The 21293-nt window shown below is 34.4% G+C and overlaps 1 protein-coding gene across 2 annotated transcripts in view; it reads left to right on the forward strand.

The window, feature by feature from the left end:
• Positions 1 to 21293, forward strand: part of DNAH8 (dynein axonemal heavy chain 8) — a 122037-nt gene that overhangs the window by 52713 nt on the left and 48031 nt on the right. For both annotated transcript variants that reach the window (XM_032102734.1, XM_032102735.1), the window contains exons 42-58: positions 578 to 802; positions 1753 to 1925; positions 3593 to 3771; positions 5495 to 5682; positions 6554 to 6640; positions 6740 to 6847; positions 7624 to 7758; positions 8377 to 8538; positions 9354 to 9600; positions 10889 to 11130; positions 11212 to 11352; positions 14621 to 14858; positions 15827 to 15969; positions 16518 to 16652; positions 18741 to 18863; positions 19850 to 20063; positions 21060 to 21169. In XM_032102734.1, the coding sequence (XP_031958625.1) occupies positions 578 to 802; positions 1753 to 1925; positions 3593 to 3771; positions 5495 to 5682; positions 6554 to 6640; positions 6740 to 6847; positions 7624 to 7758; positions 8377 to 8538; positions 9354 to 9600; positions 10889 to 11130; positions 11212 to 11352; positions 14621 to 14858; positions 15827 to 15969; positions 16518 to 16652; positions 18741 to 18863; positions 19850 to 20063; positions 21060 to 21169 (2850 nt within the window). The remainder of the gene's footprint in view (positions 1 to 577; positions 803 to 1752; positions 1926 to 3592; positions 3772 to 5494; positions 5683 to 6553; positions 6641 to 6739; positions 6848 to 7623; positions 7759 to 8376; positions 8539 to 9353; positions 9601 to 10888; positions 11131 to 11211; positions 11353 to 14620; positions 14859 to 15826; positions 15970 to 16517; positions 16653 to 18740; positions 18864 to 19849; positions 20064 to 21059; positions 21170 to 21293) is intronic.

Here is a 21293-nt window from a genome sequence, read left to right on the forward strand (position 1 = left end):
GCTTATCTATCATTTTTTGTTGTGGGTATTATAAATCAAAAGAAATCTGAGACAGTTGTTTATGTACAATATCGTGTAACTCTCTAGATTGATTTGGAAGCAAAATAACTTGCAGTTCAATGTTCTCTAGGCTGTACTGCAGGCATGACAGAATGTTAGGAGGCAAGCCATCCTGTGGTCAGTGAAAATGCACAGCATTTTAATGGTCTTTAATTAGTTACAAATAGGCAATTGGAAATTTTCAGAAGGTCTTTTTCCCCCTGAGCCAGTTTAGGTTTGTACTACTGGAGTACTCCAAAGGATTAGAAGTGAAACTGACACCAGTCCTTAGTTTGAGCGTATCTCACTGTGTGACAAATGTTTGTAAAATTTGTAAGTGCCTTTTCAGCAGGTTGGGCAGCAGAGCCAATTAATTCAAGCGTGGTGTCCTGGTGAGATAGATTCATGCTGGATATAGTGATATTTTGGAGCTGTCTACACCATAATTTATTGTTCCTATTATACCTAAGGCTTGTGTAACACAGCTGGAGTTCAACAAGTGGTTAGTTTGTATGTTTTTCATGTATTACATTTTTAGGTTGGATTACTGGGAATTCAAATATTGTGGACACGTGATGGAGAAGAAGCTCTGCGCCATGCTAAGGATGACAAAAAAATCATGGATGTAACCAATGCTAGATTTCTGGATATTCTGAATACATTGATTAGCCAGACCACACAGGATCTTTCCAAGTTTGAGAGAGTGAAATTTGAAACACTTATTACCATTCATGTGCATCAGCGTGATATTTTTGATGATTTGGTAAAGTAGGGATTTTGATTTCTGGAAGCTAAATGCGTTTTCTATCATAATACTCTTTCTTATATGAGATAGTTACAGTTACATGTGTATGCGCATATAAGAGAAAGATGTCCGTTATTTCACCACAGTAAAAATAATACAATTTTGCTTAAACTAGAATAATATTAATTAGTTCTGTCAGCTAAATATATTTGCCAAATGTTTACACTTTTCTTGGAATATTTAAATTTTCCATGCCTTCCTATAGAATTTCTTTTGGTAGATAAAACTTAAAGTATTTCCTTCCTTTGAAAAACTGTTCTACTACTCTTACTTGCACAACTTAAAAAGCTGAGACTGCTGAGGGTGTTGTAACTGTAACATCACTGCCTCATGACTTTACAGAATCTCAGTTGGCACAAGGCTGCACATTCCCAAGGAGACTACACAGAACAGAAACAAAAAACCTACTGAAATCTGCAGATAGTTGCAATCCTATACTTGAACTTTTGAGACTGTGCTAAACTGTTACCATTCCTTTATTCTTCGAGGAATGGCATCCTTCAACACTGTCCCTCACATATTTCCAGAGGCTTTTTAGATACAGCATTTGCTTCTATACCTCAGTCACATCCTTCCCTCATCACACCCTTTGTTGCAACGTGTTTGGTGGATTTAGTGGTATGCTATTTGCATTTCTCACTTGGAAAGCAGACTGTCCTACCAAAGCAGTTGAAGATTTATTTGGTAACACAGATGTTGGGATGATCGGGTTACATGATCAAGATGTTTTTAATATCAGTTTAGCATACATCTGAAGATGTTATGTGATGCTTATTGTATTTAAGTTTACTTACACAAGATCTGAGTAATCACTCATTATTCACATACAAATCAGCATTTTATCACAATTGATAAAGGCAATAAATGTAGATGCTCAGTTATAACACATACTTTTACTTTCTTTTAAGGTAAAAATGAACATCAGAACACCAACTGATTTTGAGTGGCTAAAGCAGTCTAGATTCTACTACAAAGAGGATTATGATCACGTCATCGTAGCAATTACAGATGTTGATTTTATTTACCAAAATGAATTTTTGGGTTGCACTGATCGTCTGGTTATAACACCTCTTACAGACAGGTTAGAAAAGCATTTCTAGATAAGGAGTACTTTTAATATTTATAGTGTTTATTTAACATTTATCTTTAAAGAGAGAAAATCTGAGTTAAGTCCTGTGTGGGTTAGAGCATTCATGAAAACATTCTCATACATTTGCTTAATATACTCTTTTAGAAAAGGTAGAGTCTCACTAATCTGTACATTTATCACTGCCCAGTCTTAAAAAGAACACTTAGTAACAGAAATTCATTGTTTTAAGGTTATATAGTAACATGTAGTTTAGCAGTATTCTGAAGAGAAGATTTGGTCAAATATTTCAAATTTGGTAATGAGAGAATCTCTAAAGATTCTATGGCTTCTTTGAAAGTCTAAGAAAAAGTCCTAACTGTATGCACTCACCTTCCATTCTTCTGTAGCCAGGCAAGTAAATGGCCATTTTGTTTCAAATGTGGCTTAACAAGGAACTATATTTCTTTTTTCCTCTTGGGAATTTCTTTGTTTCCTTCCTGGTCCCAGTTCTTTCTCCATTCGATCCTTTCTTGAGATGTCGCTTTTAACCAAATGAGAAAATAGAAGACCAAGAGATACTTCATTTGCAAAAAGCTCCCTTCAAGAAATAAAAATAACTTCCAACCTACAATCATTTACTTTGGTATCTATATGGTGTGTGTGCTTCTATGACTTTTTGAATACCTTTATTTCTCCAGAAGAGGTAGAGCTGCTATTGTGACAACATGGAAAGTTCAATAGATTTCTGCAGTGAACTGCATTGCCCTCAGCAGTTGAGTATTTTTGATACAAAATTGTTAAAACTACCCCAAAATTGATTGAAGTATAACTGCATAGATAAAGCCTTCCTGTCATTTCAGAGTTTGTTATTGTATAGAAAGCAAGAAAGTTCCTGCAGTGCAAGTTGGGCATAGTAAATTACAGTAATTCAGTCTAAACTGAGGAAGTAGTTAGCTATAAAACTCTGCTCAGTTATGGATTAAAACCAGAAATACTTCAGTTAGAATGTGTCCAAATTATGTTGATTTGACAGTGAAGATGCCCCATTGCTTAATTCCTTTAGCATTACTCTTCCACACCTTGCCATGAATGAAAATCATAACTAAGGCTCGCATATAAGTAAAACTGTAGTCTAGGCCTTTTAAGACTTTTTAAAAAAAAGGGTAAAGTTTAGGGTTCTTTTTTCCTAGAATTGTAACTATTTCTTACCCACAGCTGGGGAAGAGGCCATCCATATATCCTTATTCTTTCACGTTTGAGGATATAGTCAAAGTTACATAATTAAATGTATGCAGGTTAAGATGCTGCAGAGTATGATGACATAGCAGAATTCAACAGCAGAATGTGCTCTTTATAGCTGCCAGCAAAGTTAATGAGAAATACCTTCATGGGATATGCATTGATTTTTTTAGCTTGTTAACACCGGAGTTTGTTTCTTTTGTTGTTTGTTTGATTTGTTGTTTCTTTTTTTTCTTTTATAAGTTACGTTTAAATGCTATATTTTGTGCCTTTTACCTCTCTGAACTCCTTGCACTGAAATCCATGGAACTGCCTTAAGAAGAAGTAGCATTTCAACATAGGGGCTGTAGAATCTATTGCATAACTTGATCTGTATTTTATATGTGTACACTTACATCTTTAATTTAATTGAATTGATTAACATCAATTAATATTTGCAGGTGCTATATAACTTTAGCGCAAGCTTTGGGAATGAACATGGGAGGAGCTCCAGCAGGACCAGCTGGAACTGGTAAAACAGAAACAACGAAAGACATGGGAAAGGCTCTGGGAAAATACGTAGTAGTATTTAACTGCTCCGATCAAATGGACTTCAGAGGTTTGGGTAGGATTTTCAAAGGTAAGATTTCTTCAAGCAGGGTAGAAGAGACTTCCACAGGTCATTTAGCAGGTGCAGGTAGAGCAGGGTGCTCAGTACCTTCTTTGTGTTGGGTTTTGACTGGCTCCAGAGATAGATGTTCTGCAACACCTCTGCTCAAGTGTTTTGACCCATTCTCATTTTCACGTTTTTTATACTTCCACTGACTTGGACTCTTCCACATTGAAACATGTGTCCATTGTCTCCTCTTCTTCCTCTGCGACTCTGAGACAAGCCTGGCTTCAATTTCTCAGTGCCTCTTACTATCTAGTTTTAACAGCAATAGGCTTTGTCCTTCACTTTCTCTCCAGGCTCAACAAATGCTGTTCTCTCAGCCTCTCCCTCTGTGTCATGTCCTCCCTCCGGCCACTGACCATCACAGCAGCCACTTGGTGCACTCATGCGAATGTATCAATGTCTCTCCCCTACTGGGAAACCCCAAAGTGAGCATGGTACTCCAGCTTCTATCTCACAAGTACAGAGTAGAGGTGAACAGTGATGTGCCTCACCCTGCAGGCTACACTCTTGCCCAGCATGCAGCTGCCTTCCCCTGTTACAAGGGTAGAGCTCTGATTTGTGCTTAATTAGTTGTTAAATGGAGCAGCAGGTCATTTTCTGCAAAACTGCTTTGCAACTGGTCAGCACAGAGCTTGTACTGCATGGAGCTATTCTGTTCTTGGTAAGGGGCTTGAACTTCATGAGATTTCTGTCATCTCGTCTTTCAGAGTACTGGTATTGTATGTATTGGGAAGCAAGGGGCATGAAAGTGGCTAAAGCTGTGGGTTTATAAACATATTGCCCATTTGAAAGTCATAAAAATTTTAGAAAATCTTTGACAAAATTCATGACAGAATGTCTTTTTTTAAAGGGATTTAGCCTTAACTGCACAACACAAATAAACCCTGAATGACTTGCATAAATTATTCACAATTAAATAGCAAGCTTTCAGTATACATGAAAGAAAAACATGGCTTACTGGTACTTTAATATCATTTGGGAAAAAATGCTGTTAGAAACTTTCTTATAAAACATTGTGAAAAGAAAAACAATTGTCTTAGGCGCTACTACATACATGTTAATTTTCCAAACAGAAATTAGGCAACTGTGAAAATAATCCTGTACAAAAAATTCTTGTTATTAATGTAGTACTTCTAGATTTCTCTTTTCATTTATTTTTCTTTCTCTGGGTTTTTCTCTTTCTTTCATACACATATCCATACTTTGAATGTTGTTAATATCCTGTACTATTCCGTGAGAAACTTGTTTAGTGGGAACTTAAAATGGTAAGATAAAAACCATGACTTTTTTTTTGGTGACATTTAAGACTAATGTTTTGTAGCTCTAAGTCTCTTATTTTTAATTTCTTTGACTAACAATGCAGCTTTTTGAAAATAATTGAATGCTGCTCTACAATAAAAGGCTATATTCACAGAATGATCTGTACAAAATATTTACCAAATGCCCCAACTTATCAAAATATTTTTTTCAGACTTTGATTCATTTTTAAGCATTGTGCATAAATCAAATAATATTAATTCAGACAGATATGGAAATAGTTAGGTGGATTGAAGGAAGGTAGGCCTTGACTACAGGGCAATAAATAAAACTAATGTGATTTAATTATTTGCAGCAAAAGTCATTTAGCTCAGATATTCAAATATGCATGAAGGACAAGAGATAATGTTTTTTTCTTTCCCTGTTTTAGGTCTTGCACAGTCTGGATCTTGGGGATGTTTTGATGAATTCAACCGAATTGAGTTGCCTGTCTTGTCAGTAGCAGCACAACAAATCTATATTATTTTAACAGCAAGAAAAGAAAAAAAGAAGCAGTTCATTTTTGCTGATGGAGACTGTGTAGATTTAAATCCAGAGTTTGGAATTTTCCTAACTATGGTAAGTGTAATAATAATTTTAAACTGACAAATGATACTATATAGAGGTTAAGTGATGAGGTGAAGATAAGTGGTCTTATTAATAAAATGATGTCAGTATAGAATTAGACTGAAGTGCACAATACATAAATAATATGATTTTTCGTGAATGGCATGCCTTCATTTTGCCTTTAATACAATTGAAAGGCTTCAATGTCCCTTCATTGCTGTATTGCTATTCACCATGCAGACTAGGAGTTTGACCAAACTTGCAGAATTCTCTGTGCTCACTGAGAGGACTGAAACACTAATGCACTTTACTGCTGTACCTTTAATAATTCTAATTGTAATGCATTAATAATGCACTAATGCTTGAATGATATTAACATATTAGTAGTTTAATAGTATTAAGACTTTAATAGTATTAATGAAAAAGATACTGTAGGGAGGGGGGGGAAAAAGAACCTTCACTGAAAGGAGATAAAAGAAAGATAGCTTTCAGGGACACATGTCTTGACTAATGGATGCCTACATGGATATGTAAAAATTCTTTGATCTCCCAGAATATTAACTTTTAGCATATGCTGTCTTGTTGCCGTAGGATTCTCAAGGCTTTATAGCACTGTTTTCTGTAATCTCATGGGCAGGAAATTTTAAAGTGTATGTTTCCTAATGCCAAGGCAGATGGCAATCCAAGATTACTTTATGGGAGATTAAAATTGTAATAATTGATAGGCAAGACTTTTAACTGTGAAGTATTTATACATGCATTTATTTTTATTGAACAGTAAAAAGGCAGCTATTTTGAGTGTTGTAAATAAATACTTATAAATTTTGACTGCTGTAAATAATTATTAAAAATGCATAATGATGCATTATGTTTTCTTATTTAGAATCCTGGATATGCTGGACGTCAAGAACTACCAGAAAATCTCAAAATTCAGTTTAGAACTGTTGCAATGATGGTTCCAGATAGACAGGTATAATTCCTGACTAAACTGAAAGGAAAAATGTATTTTAATTTGCTGACCTGTCTTCAGGAGAAACTAACGGAATTTCTAAAAATAATTGTATTTCAGATAATTATAAGGGTTAAACTTGCAAGTTACGGATTTATTGATAATGTGGTCTTGGCTAAGAAATTCTTTGTTCTTTATAAACTTTGTGAGGAGCAGCTCACTAAGCAGGTAATGTTATTCCCTTTCTCTTTGTATTCATGCAGTAAAACCTCCTACCTTTCACGTTATGCAGATTGTTTCTGAAACATCACTTACATACCTTTTACAAAGTACTGAATTACTTTAAATATAATTTAAACAAATACCTCTGTAAAATTTCTGAATAAATTGCTATATTAATTCATGAATATGTAGTCGTATATGCACCTTTTTTTGTTTAAAATGATGCTTTTTAATTAGTTGCAAGTGCATGAGGTTCTCTGCCTAAACAAGTCAGCCAGACAAAAATTATCCTAGTCATATAAATTGTCTGTAAGAATTATCTAGGACTAGGGTAAGTAGTTGGAAATTGGAAACTGGAAACCACAGGAGAAATGTCTAGTTTGATTTAAGTTGCTCATGTCCCCACAGCACTGCCTTGATCTGAAGTCTGTGCTTTAAGATGCCTTAGTTGGAAAGACATGGTATAGAATGGAAGTATTAATGGTTTAGAACCCTGCTGTTCACAGCTATAAAATATTTGCTATATGGCATGATAAATGTTTAAATGAATTAAATTTAAATTAGAAAAGAAAAAACTTATAGCACATCTTCCTGAAAACAACGTTATTATCCTTCATTTATTTGAACAGAATAATTCCTAAGCAACAACAACAATTCCTATTTTAGCTATCTTTTCCAGGCAGGACAACTGTACTATACAATATGCAAGTAAATCTTGATATATTGATGAAATAAAGCTAGAGAACTTGTTACTGATACATAAGTCTTCTTCCACTCTCTAGGTCCATTATGACTTTGGTCTGAGGAATATCCTTTCAGTACTGAGGACTCTTGGAACTCAAAAGAGAGCCAGGCCAACTGAAGGCGAATTAAGTATTGTTATGAGAGGGTTAAGAGATATGAATCTTTCTAAGCTGGTAAGAATCTAATTTAATATTTTAGCACTATGTAGAGGCAAGCCTAATAGATATTTCACGGGTTTTGTATGAGATTAGAAAAAATTTCAAACATTCCTTCCTTTAAAAAATTGAAACATGATAACCTTCAGGTTATCATTAAACAGCATAGAGAGTTTATTAGACTTGTAAAGAGTGTTCATCATGCAAACATTCAAGTAGATTAATAGTGGCTTACCTGTGCATGTGACTTTCAGTGTACTGACTTGTGCCCAGACTGAGTACTGTACCATAAGCAAATTGAATAATTAGTATCCACTAAATCAGACTTTTAAAGATTTCTTTCCAGATAAGGTGTTCTTTCCAATGTATGCTGTAAGTGGTTTACAAACCAATTTATAAATAGATTCCAGTGTCTACTCGGTGGTAAATTTCTTTCAATTCTGAATTTCTCTTTTGCATGGCTTGTGGATGACAATGCTGTTTTTGTAGCAAGCTCTCTTGTTAGCTGTCAGTAAGCATCTGTATTTAGAAAGTATGTTATTACTGCTTATTCTTTTAAAACAGAGACTGATGTTGATTTGGAAACATTCTTCGGATAACCTTTCTTTAAACATTTAATAACATTTTTTGTTTCAGATAGATGAAGATGAGCCTTTGTTTCTCAGTCTGATCAATGATCTCTTCCCGGGGTTGCAGTTGGACAGCAGTACCTATGATGAGCTTCAGGCTGCAGTAGCTCATCAGGTTGAAGAGGCAGGATTGGTTAACCATCCACCATGGAATCTTAAACTCGTTCAGGTAAAACTTTTTTTTCTAAAACATTCTTTGCAATCAGGAGGCAGAACAACGTGTTTGTGGTTAAACCACTGCCTTACCCAAGGACCTGCACATCTAATATAGGAAGAACTGAAGGTTGTGTGTGCCCCCCACTGAAGAAGACCAGTGCAAGGGACTTGCACTGTGGTGCCTGTAGATCTTCGTCCTAGACTGATAAAAGCCTTTATTCAGCTTGCAGAGGAAGAACTGTGTATGCTTCATCTTACAAGATTTTGTCACTCAGAAGGACTACCACTGTTTTGTGCCATTCAGTTCATTCATACTTGTATAGGCAGACTGACACTTCCACAGCAAACCTAATGCTAATATTAAAAGACAAATAGAAAATTCAGTAGAGAATTCTCCTGAAACTAAACCCATACACATCTGGAGAAAGTGCAGTTCCTGTGTTTGTTTCATGTACTCAGGTATTTCAGCACTGTAGTGATTAATCATACTTCGGTTGCATGAATGTTTTGCTAATATTAATTTCTCCTTTTTGATAATACAGAAAACCCTATTTTAAATCTGGTAAAACTATTTTCAGTTGCTTTAAAAAGTTTAGGTGAGTTTTAGTTCTATGACCTGTTTATAGTGAACTTGCTTAGTGCTAAGAATATTAGCAACTGAAAATATATACTATTCCACAAAACACTAAAATTCAGCAAATGCATGCCAGGTTCAATCCTGAGCGTATAACTTGTATGTCTAATACATCTTAATCGCTACTAAGTGCAAGGAAAAATCTTTCTAAAGATTTTTTAAATTGAAATATTTTATTTTGATTTTGTTAATAGTTGTATGAAACTAATCTAGTACGTCATGGGTTGATGACACTTGGACCTAGTGGATCTGGAAAAACAATGGTCATAACTATATTAATGAGAGCACTCACAGAATGTGGCCAGCCTCACAGGGAAATGCGCATGAACCCCAAAGCTATTACTGCTCCTCAAATGTTTGGAAAACTAGATGCTGCAACGAATGACTGGACAGATGGAATCTTTTCTACTCTGTGGAGGAAAACACTGAAAACCAAAAAGGGTATGTAAATATTTTCCATGTGGCATCATAAAAATGTATCTTGAATGATATATTGAAAAAAAGCATATTTGATTCACAGATGTTCCTCTTGAGGAAAACAGTAGAGAACAGAGATGAGATTACAGGTCACCTTTTAAGAAAGGACACCAGTTTAAAAATGTATTATTTCAGTAGTATATCTACATTAAAAAAATGATCGTTTTCTTGAAACTTCAGTTCTACAGTGTAGATGTGTCACTTGGAAGCTGATAAATTATAAATTAGATTAACTTGTTCTAATAGCACTAATTTATAATGATGTTATTCCCGTGGTTTTGCATACATTGATTGCCCGTATTTATATTTCAGTATTTTAGGATTGGCATACTGAAATTCCTTTTCACAGTGTTTCATTTGTATCTGAAAAAATAAATACATTGAAAAAAGGGAATTCTTCTACAGAACTTTCCTAGAAGGATGTTAATTTTAAAAGATAGTTGAATTTCTTACATTGGAAATGCCTATGTTTTCTCTATTGGAAATTTTCTATTTTCCAAATGAAGCCAGCATTCTAAAATTTAATTGCCAAAACTTAGATATTTACATCTATATTTATATTTCAAAATAAAAGAAAAACAACAAGATTTTAAGAACAGAGGAGTGAGCATAATTTTCATTAACTTGAGAGGGATCTGTGAATATTCAATTTCCCTTGCTTAGTTGCCCAAAGAATCCTTATTTTAGTGACAAAATACTAAATTCCCCAACTTCCCCGTGCCTCCCTGGAGTAGGTTTGGGGCAGGGGGAGGAAGGAGGAAGAGTTAGATTATGTTGTGAAGAAAGAGGTTGAATCTTGGGGAAGAAAAAGGAGTGGAGGAAAGGCATTTGTGGTGTTTGTCTTTGCTTCTTGTCATCCAAACCTATGTTAATTTGCAATAAAAGCTGTCAAGTGATCTCCCTGTCTTTATCTCAACCCGCAAACATTTTCACCTTATTCTCTCCCTCTGTCCTGTGGAGAGGGGAGAGAGAGAGAGTAGCACTGTTTCTATCTGGTACCCAGTCAAGGTAACAAATATTCAACACTATACAGATCTATTTTGGTCTCATTTGCTACTAATTGTTTCAAAAATATTTCCTTAACTAAGTATGCAATTTATTCAGTAATGAGCATCCATGGAGATGGCAGAAATTACAATAAATAAAATAAATTTTTATACATTTAAGTTCCAAACCATCTTTTGTACACTTATTTTCTTGTTTATTTCAGCAATGTGATATGAACTATCTCTCTTTTGATTATTTTTTCCAGGTGAAAATGTGTTTCTGATTTTAGATGGTCCTGTAGATGCAATCTGGATTGAGAATTTAAATTCAGTTTTGGATGATAACAAGACCCTTACTCTAGCAAATGGAGATAGAATTCCTATGTCTCCTTCATGTAAACTGTTATTTGAGGTCCACAACATTGAGAATGCCTCTCCAGCAACAGTTTCTCGAATGGGTATGGTCTTCATCAGTTCTTCTGTCCTCAGCTGGAGACCAATATTACAAGTAAGATAATCATTGCAGGCTGCTCTTTATTACACCTTGCTATACATTTATACTGAGCATTGTTGTGGATGTTTCTTTCAGGCATGGCTGAAAAAACGTTCTGCTCAAGAAGCTGAACTTTTGCAAAGTTTGTATGACAGAATCTTTGAACCAGCATATGTATATATGAAACTAAACCTTAACCCAAAAATGGAGCTTCTGGAATGTAACTACATTATGCAGGTAAAACAGATACTGTATGAGTTTGAATGAATTGACTGACAATAGTAAAGGTGCAGAAATAGAAAGGAGAACATTTGATAGCCATAAAATTGAATTTGAAAATATTGTCTCCTGACAAAGAAAAGCTCAAAGTCAGTATTTGTTTCTTAGGCAATATAAGAGAGAGTGTGAAGATGTGCAGAACAAAATTTTTCTTCTCTGTATCACTTCATACCTAGGCTAGTCTTCTAATGACTGGAATTTGCAGGCTTCAGTAAATTTCCAGAAGCATATGTTTAACAAGCTAGTGAACACATTCTGATTCTTTTAATACCAAAAAAACTGTGGTATCACTGTATCTCTACTGGTAGTGTCAGCAGAGATAGAGAAGAATTCTATTTATCTTTCTGTCTTCAGATGTAATAGATGTTAGCTTGTCCACCAGCTCTTTCAAGGTCAATATAGTAATTTTTGCCTCTCCCTTCCTATCAGTTGGAATTCTACTTTGAGTGGAGTCCAAACTATATCAGTGATTTACTAATAATATAAATATGTGTTTGGCAGATTTTGCAAGACTGTCAGTCCTGTACTGCATATCTCCAGCTGATTTGTTTATGAGTCTGTTGTCATCTGCAAATTCTAATTTTCCAGACTTTCCATTTGTCCATGTAATCTCACTCTTATTTTGACACATTCATAAAAAATTCAGTAGTGCCCTTGAAGAGGAGTCTTGACAAGATAATGTTCTGGAAAGCACTCCAGTTTAATGTTAAACTAGTGAATTCACACCCAATATCTTTTTGCTGTTCATTAGAGAGTTAGCTTCAGATTCTCTAGATTGTGAAGTATTTTACTGCAAACTAATACCCACAGTAAATGCTGGAGAGCTTAACTGTGCAGTATCAAATGGAATTAGAGTATCTATAGAATTGAAGTCCACAGGCAGGAACTATGGAACTTAGCACTTCTGTGACATGCAATGCACAACTTTTTTGAGACAGATATTATTTTTCTTCTACATTTCTTATCTGTGAAACCTCTGACTGAACTGAGCTTGTCTTCATGGAAGATTTTTCCCGTGATCAAAAGTTTCTTTTATTTTTGATTAGTGCTTGTTAGGAAGTGTCAGCAAGTCAGTGTTCTATTCATACTGCTTGATCAGGGAAGTATTTCCCTGATTTAAGCTGTGTTGAATGTTTCTTCGTGTGAATGAAAATCTCCAGTAAGTTTCTGTCACATCTATGACAAAATAAATAACTCTTAGTAGGCCTCTATGCTTGTGTTATCAGAGAGCCAGTGACACCAGAGATTTTACCCTACTTGAACCTTAAGATCCCAGTTTTGCCATAAATGATCTCTGTGCAGAAGCCCTGTACCTCATCAGCCTCCTGATTTGTTGGGTCTTATGTGTCTTTAGTAATTGTAGGATTCAGGACATGCTGCTTCTGTTCAGGTCATGCATTTTCAAAAATTACAACCAAATCAAAGCAGTTGCATCTGGTAGACTTGTATTTGAATTCTAAAGTTCAGTTTTGGATGTTCACCCAAACATGCACATATGCCTGATTATCTGCCATTTGTAAGCATTCACAATTTAAGCTGCCTATTCATGTACAACAGCTTTATAATGGTTTAATACAAGTGTGATCTCATCTTTGCTTTCCTCCTCGTAGTTTCCACTGACTTTCTAACTCTTTATGCATCCTCTGGCCCACTTCATTAGGTAGACAAATACAATTTACCTTGGGAGATTCAACACCAGTTTTTTGTTTAGAGTTATCCTGCCTTATGAGCCTATTGGAAAACTCAGTAAACCTATAGCTAAAGTAGATCTGATTGATAAAGTCAGCATGAAGGATGAAGGATCAAAGGTGCTTGGCATCGTTCTTTACCAGGGCTTTACATGGATGCTAAATAGTCATAGCAGAAGATAGGAGTTCCATTTCTAGATAAACAACCTATTGGAAGATAGGAAATGTGTGACTGGATTATCAGTTCTTAGGAAGACAGAGGTTATCAGTGATCCTGAGGCACCTTTGCTGGGATCAGTGCTGTTCAAAATGTTCATAAACAATTTGGAAAAGTTTTAGGTGAAGAAATTTATTGATGATAGTAGATTATTCAGGGTATTAAGGACGAAACAACTAACCATGAAGAACTGTAGACAGACTTTATGAGACTGAATAAATAGGTAATAAAATGGCAAATGAAATTCAGTGAAGATAAGCATGAAGGAGTTCACACAGGAAGAAAACAAACTGTTCAATGCCGTGAATAGCAGACCTGTGGGACATCTTGCCAAAGGTTGTAATAGGCAATAAAAGTTTATGTAGGCTTAAGACCATTCTTGGTATTTTCAGGGTGGAAAAAACCACATAGGATTATAAAACCAGAAAAAGTGTGCATTGTTCAGAAAGTCACAACCCCAAGAGGGTACCAACAGGAAGTGCTACCCCAGCACCACCACAGGCCAAGAGAGATTTTTTGCTTTTACTCTTCTCCACTTTTGGTCACTATTGCAAACGAGACGCTGGGCAAGCATTAGAAGTATTACTTCCCACCCCAAGTATGAGATGCAAGACAGCATAAGGAGTACTAATTCCAAGAGCTGACTGAAAATCTGTTTCACTGTTGAAAAGATGTATTTTGAAACAATAAGCTGGACACTGTATAGAAGGGGAGTAAAATGGGGTTACCTAAAACAGTCAAACATCTGAATGCATAAGCAGCATCACAGAATTGTAGATAGCAAGTTACTATTTTTCTAGAATCTGGACTCTAGTTCCTTAGAAACAGAGTGAAGCAATCACAGAATAATTTAATCTATTTTTTAAAAACAAAAAAAAATAGAAGTTTATGTGATAGATACATAAATTGACCATAATTGAGATAAATGCATCAGATGCATACTGAAAATTCTTCCATGCTTAAAACCAGAAAGAAATGGCTATGCTTCACCTACTCTTGGAGTTCTGAATATTATAAAGTCCCTTAAAAAGCTGTTTTGCTCCCCTAGCTTATAAATTATATTTCTTATATAGGCATAACTTAAAAGGATAATTGCCTTTGATCAAATTGCCTAAGTAATTTTGAAAATTTTGTCCAGTTTTATATAGCTATCTTTAATAAATTTTTTTTGGTTTGTAGTTCTGAATTTTATGTTTGGGGATTTTTTTGTAATTTGATTTAAATTTTGAATACATGTAAATAATGCATGTGCGTACATATATAGGTTAATAAAAAGTGATTATGTAGTATTTTCTAAATGCATATTTTAAAATATTTTCAGTCTATTAATCTTCTGGAGGGCTTGATTCCTTTGAAGGAAGAACGTGGTGTATCACCTACACAGAATCTGCATAAATTGTTCAGCTTTGCAATAATGTGGAGTTTAGGTGCCCTTCTGGAGCTGGACAGTAGAGATAAACTTGAAGCCTTCATCAGAGCTCATGATAATAAATTAGACTTACCAAAAATCTCCCCTGGCACCAATCAAACGATGTATGAATTTTATGTTAGTAAACACGGTAAGAAAAAGAACCAATATTGCTTTTGATACTGTAATTTTAAAACTCTGTTACTCCTTTAGTCCTTATTATACAATCATATGAGTTGTTTGACAGTGTAGTACCAGCACATCTGTGTTGGTCAGAGACAAGAGATAGAGCACCCACTGCTAACATTTTCTTATTTCTTTTTGTTTTAATTTCTTTCTTACAAATTACTTTTCTATTAATTTAGCCTGCCCACAATTTTTAGATAATTTGTGCTTAGGCTGGTTTAGTCTAACTTAGTGTTATTTTATGTTTAATTTTCTTACAGCTGGTAATTATTGTTAAAGGAATAAAAACCTGATTTTAATTTTGCTTAGTAATTATTACTCATGTCTAATAATTGGTCATAAGTCTGAAAGGTTATAGAATTGTAAGAATAGTGAGATATTGTGATTCTTGATATTTTGAATAGTGTGCTATTTTCCAGAACAAATTTTTTAGTTTAACTAGCACACACAACCAATGTCACAAAAAACTTACTGTTATGACAGAGTATGTTCTCTTCTGAAGAAATTAATTTCTCTCATATCCAAATTCACTTTTTTTTTTTGCCAGCAACATTGATTTAGTGTACACATATGCAATCCATATTCTCATGTTCTGTAATTTTTCACCAGCAGTGTGAGAATTAGTTTCTAGGTAAACATTCTTTTTTGTTTTTATTTAGATAAGTATATATAAATTTAAGAAATATGTCTATATTTAGTAGGACTGTAGACTAATTACAGGTCATGACTAAGAATGTCTTTTGTTATGTGCATTTTTTAGCTGAATTTGAGAAAATATATCCCTTTTTATACTTTGTAGTATTTTACCCATAATGTCTATTTTTTAAAATTATTGTATTAATGAAGTATTGAACATGATCTGAATATCATGGCACTTTCCACTTTTTTTTTTTTTTTTTTTTTTTTTTTTTTTTTTTTTTTTGGTTTTTTCAGGTAACTGGGAGCACTGGAGTAAAAGAGTTCAGGAATTTGTTTATCCAACAGATCATGTCCCAGACTATGCATCTATTCTGGTTCCAAATGTTGATAATACCAGAACTCAGTTTTTGATAGACACGATTGCAAAACAAAAGAAAGTAAGTACTGGATTATTTAAGTATATACCTACCATATGAAATAATTTAAAAACTACTTAAAAAGTAACTGGATTTCACAATCATTCTTCATCTTCTCTGTCTCTAGTCATTGCTTCCCACGTGCATCATTATGTTGTTTTATTTTTATTTTCTTAACATGGATCCTCTGTAATTATTTCTGTGCATGAAAAAAACTTTAAAATATAAAGGAAGGAATTTGCAAGAAGCCTTCTTAGAGTCATCCACTAAAAGAGACTGTTGCAGTGGATGTGTTGGAAACTGGAAGTAATCAGGCAACTGGAAGAAAATCCTCTGGCACATTGTTGCTTCTTCCTTTCTCCTTTAACTCTGCAAAAAATTTTCTTGGAGGATCCATGTGGGAAGAAAAACATGGTTTCAGTGCATATGGAGACACAGGAAAAACCTATCAGAAAAATGTATCATTTAAAAATAGACACAGAAACTATTCTTTTCTCAAAAATAAGTCTGTTATGCATATATAGATATAAGTTTTGATATTACTTACGTGATTTAAATATCTGTTACAGGCTGTTTTGCTCATAGGAGAACAGGGGACTGCAAAGACAGTCATGATTAAGGGATATATGAAGAAATATGACCCAGAAGAGCATTTGTCAAAAAGTCTAAACTTTTCATCTGCCACAGAACCATTTATGTTTCAGGTAAAAGTATAGATTTTAAAAAATCTTGCATACCATTTCCTTGCTAAGTGTATAAAGGGTACTTAATTCTGATGATAAGTGATTTAGACTTAAATTCTAAAGATCTTTTTCCTCTAATTCACTTCAACACTTCAGAAAATTCTATTACAAGTAGTTTTTGCAGACTGTAATAAAATATAGCCACTCACATAGAGATACATATATTCATGATTGCTGTGTGGTTTTTCATCATGGAATTCTAAGAATCAATTTTTTTGCTGAAGACCTTTGATTTTCTTTTTGGATTTTGGGTAATACTTTGGTGTTTTTCCTGATTCTTTAGTATATAGCGTTAATTTTAATTTTTGTTAAATAAAGAACAGATTTCAACTTACAGATAATTGTATTTTTCCCCAGCTCAGGAGTTACTACATCATCAGAAATTCAATCTTTAAAGACCTTTAGCACGACAACTTTGTAGAAAGTTCTCTTTCCCAATGTAACTGGTAAAAATCGATATAAATAGAAAAAAATGCTGTACATAGATTTCTCAAGTGATTGAAAGGATATTTTATAACACTGTGTTATGATTTGGTATTACTAATTTGCTAGGATGTGATTCTTTAAGTTGAATTGGCTTCATTACCAATTCAATGCAATGAATTCATGGTGAAAAACCTCTGGTAGGAAAAATAATTCATTCTGGAATATTTCTTGATTGAAAAATCTATTTGTGCAATAGGTCTTACAAACTCCATTCTGAAATCAGGCATATTTTCTAAGAAGTTAATATAAATGTTAAGAAAATGGTGAACAATAATGGATTATACTCCTATTTTTAAAAAAATTCCAGACTCCCAGAATGCTTGCTGGGTTTTTCCCACCACGTATTCTTATGTATAAGATGTCTGGTTGTAGTTTGTGTCAAAATGAGACAGAATAAGGCAGCCATCCTTTCATGCATGCAAGACTTATTGAACAGTCAGTATCTCATCCCAGTGTCCTTCACCAAGCGTATTATGGGTCCTGAGAACAGTAATGTCTTGAAAACACATCCCAGGCTTGCTTCTCTCTGGTACAGAGGGTGTGTGAGAGGACCTTGGTGTGTCTTGTCTGCTGCAGTCCTGTAGCTCCTCAGAAGAGGGGCTCTCTTAGCAGCGAGTTAGCTCAAGACATGGTTCACTCTGCTGGTTTCCAATGGAGAGATGGAGCAGACACAGATTAAATGCTTCTAATCACTTAAAAAAGTTACACTCAAGATATTTTTTTTTTTTCATTTTGAGTCACCATTCTGAGGATATTTGAAAGATTGTGTGATTTTGGACTCATTAGATGTGCTACAAAGTTCTTGATTTCTTATGTAATAACTTAGCAGTTTCTCTTTTTGACCTTATTCACGTATTCTCAGTCTGTATCAATATCCTGTTGTAAAAATGCAACAAAAACATATGTTTGGACAAAACGTATCTATTTTCTGTTTCAAAAATACTACTAATACTTTTATCTTTATGACAGCACATGCTACATTACTTATATAGGATGGCAATTGTGCTTTTAGAGAGAAAACATTACTTGTCTAAGGAAAACATCTGGTACCATCTTGTAAGGTGGTTTTTTTCTGTCATTGTTTATGTATCTTTAGAAAGACTGTAGAGCTGTAGAACTCTGAAGAAACATTTCAATTGTATTTCAGTGTTACTTGTCTATTGCATCCTCTTTCTTGCCACAAAAATATTAAAATTCTGCATTGCATCACTCACAAGACATCTGGGAAATCATAACAAAAGGAATCTAAGTTGCCTCTGTGTGTTCTCTGGTTGTATTGCTAATATTAAACAATTGATATTAGTTAGGGGAATTATAATGCTGATAATGAAAGATTAAGTTCTAAGTTTGGAAACTTTTTAAAAAGTTCTCTAGTATCCAGAGGCAGGTTGCAGAACAGGAGTTGGATTCCTTAGGAATCAGGTTCCTTAATATTAGAATTAAAGATGAAACTGCTAACAAAAAGATGGAATCATTGGCTTAATGCTTCAGCATGTTTTTCAACAATGCATTTTAAATATTGTTGCTTTGGATATAAAATGAGATCTCTCTTTACTTTTTTAGAGGACAATGGAGAGTTATGTGGACAAACGTGTTGGAAGTACTTATGGACCTCCTGGGGGCAGAAAGATGACGGTTTTTATTGATGATATCAATATGCCATTTATCAATGAATGGGGAGATCAGGTAAACTTTTTTGATTACTACTTACTCTTAAAAAGTGCTTTTTCTATATATACACACATGGGAATCAGTGGACTTCTTAAATATTTTAATTGACTATTAATTATTGGAAATGCTTTCTAATTATAGTACACACTCACACAAAAAAGAGAGTAAATTAGATTTTCTGATGAGACGTAATATAGTGATGTCATATTTTACATAATCTCCACTTCCTTATTTTTGTAAGACTAAACAAAAATCAGCACTAAGTAAGTAAAAAGTAGCATATTATCAATTTCAAGATTGACATTTATCTGAGAGCACCAATAAAGAAATTTCTGCCAAGTGAAAGTACGATACCTTGGAGAGAGAAATAAAGGATGTGAAAAATTCAAGGCCTCCACTAGGTCTCACATTATGGCCCCAAGACATGGCTGAAATATTTTTAATGGGACAATGCTTTGTGATTGGTGCTACATATCATGTTGGTTTTGGTGGGGTATGTGAGCACATACATAAGGCTAGCTGAATATCGTTGGAGCAGTTGCTGTGGGGCAAATTCTGGAGCTGTAGAGTGGAATGTAGAGTGAATAACCTTTCCAAAATAAACAAAAAAGAATCAGTGGTTTTGCTTCAAAGGAGGCCCAAGAGCAAACTGAAAAGCGTAATTTGAACAACTGTAGCTGATTGTCCAGCAACAAAATAAGAAACAAAATATTTTTTCCCCTAGTTTATTGCTTTAATTTTGTTTAGTTCAAAAGAATACAAACACATTTTCTTGATATTATATGGCAGTAGAGCTCTGAAACTACTTTCCTGCCATTTAAAATCATATAAACCAAGATTTTCCATGTGACAAAGGAATGTAGATTAATCTGTTTTTAGGTTAAGGTGACAGTACCTCTTTATGGATTAATAGAATTACAAAAGGAAGTTAAATTATCATGGTGTATTTTCTTCTTTTCTTGCATAAATTTCTAATTTGTACAACTTTCATAAATTTACAGATAACAAATGAAATTGTCCGTCAGATGATGGAAATGAGAGGAATGTACAGCTTGGATAAACCTGGAGACTTCCTCACAATTGTAGATGTACAAATAATAGCAGCAATGATACATCCTGGAGGAGGCCGCAATGATATTCCCCAGCGTTTGAAAAGGCAGTTTTGTGTATTCAACTGTACATTGCCATCCAATGCATCCATCGACAAAATTTTTGGTACCTTTTTCTCTTGTTTTAGTATAATCTATTTCCTTTCATAATGGACTTAAAATTTATAAAAGTATGCTCTCTTTCTCACTTTCATAACGCAAATTCAGCGTTCTTCCAGTAAAACAACTGAAGCTGTGGTACAGCAAAAACAGTGCTGTGGAAGAGAAATGAAACCCTTTAAATGCTTGTCTTTTAATAAATATTAAGGCAAACTGTTGAAAAAGTTCAATGACTTCGGCGAGGGAAGACATTGCAGACAACCAATGTGATTGCTGAAGCAAGCTCTGTCTATTAGCAATCCAGAGGCACTTATATAGTATACCAGCTTGTTAACTCTTAATTGGCTTAAACCTATCAAAGTGCATTTCTGCTTCTACATAATTAGACTACATTGGCAAGCTTCTACAGTTATGTTATGATTAAAGAATTCAGAGTTCACCCTCCCTTCTCATGGTCAGTACATCTTATCTGCACAGCTGCACATCCTCAAAACTCCCTTTTTGTTCTCAGGCCTGTTTCTCACACAGGTGCTTTCTCATGGAGGTTTTTTCTCATAAAGGCCTTTGCTTGCAGGCTTTTGCTTGTACAGTTATTGATTTGTTCCCTTTATCAATGATCCATGTCCCTGATCCTCTAATCATTTTGCAACAGCAAACAAATATTAATAAAGTAATGACATCTCCTGGAAGACTATGACTACTGCTGTTTCTATGTAGGTTAACATTCCACCTCTGCACTCTCTGAAATGCACTCTTGCTAAATTTCTCAATTCTGGTAGCTCTGTCAATGCAGGATATGGTAGAAAGCCAGCCCTTACTGCCCAATGTTTCTATACCAATTCAGAAAAGCCACAGACAACAGAGAAAAATAATTTCATCTGTAATTTAAAATTATATTTTATCAGTTAATGTTTTAAATGAGCACCTATTTGTCTTGCTCACAACCTACCCTATTATATCCTACAACCTTAGATTAGTTGTTTATTGCATTTTATATTTTCAGGTATAATTGCCTGTGGATACTTTCATCCCTGTAGAGAATTCAACCCTGAAGTATGTGACCTAGTGGAAAAATTGGTCTCAACAGGTAGAATATTGTGGCAGCAGACAAAGGTATAAATTCAGGGAAGGTTTTATCTCTGAATAGAGTGACTATTAGTTTAATTTAGGCAACTATTCCCTAAGATTGTACCTATAAGAAAAACCCAAATAAAAAACAAACCACCCCAAAAAATAA

The sequence above is a fragment of the Corvus moneduloides genome, chromosome 3 (assembly GCF_009650955.1).
Source record: "Corvus moneduloides isolate bCorMon1 chromosome 3, bCorMon1.pri, whole genome shotgun sequence".
Taxonomy (NCBI): Eukaryota; Metazoa; Chordata; class Aves; order Passeriformes; family Corvidae; genus Corvus; species Corvus moneduloides.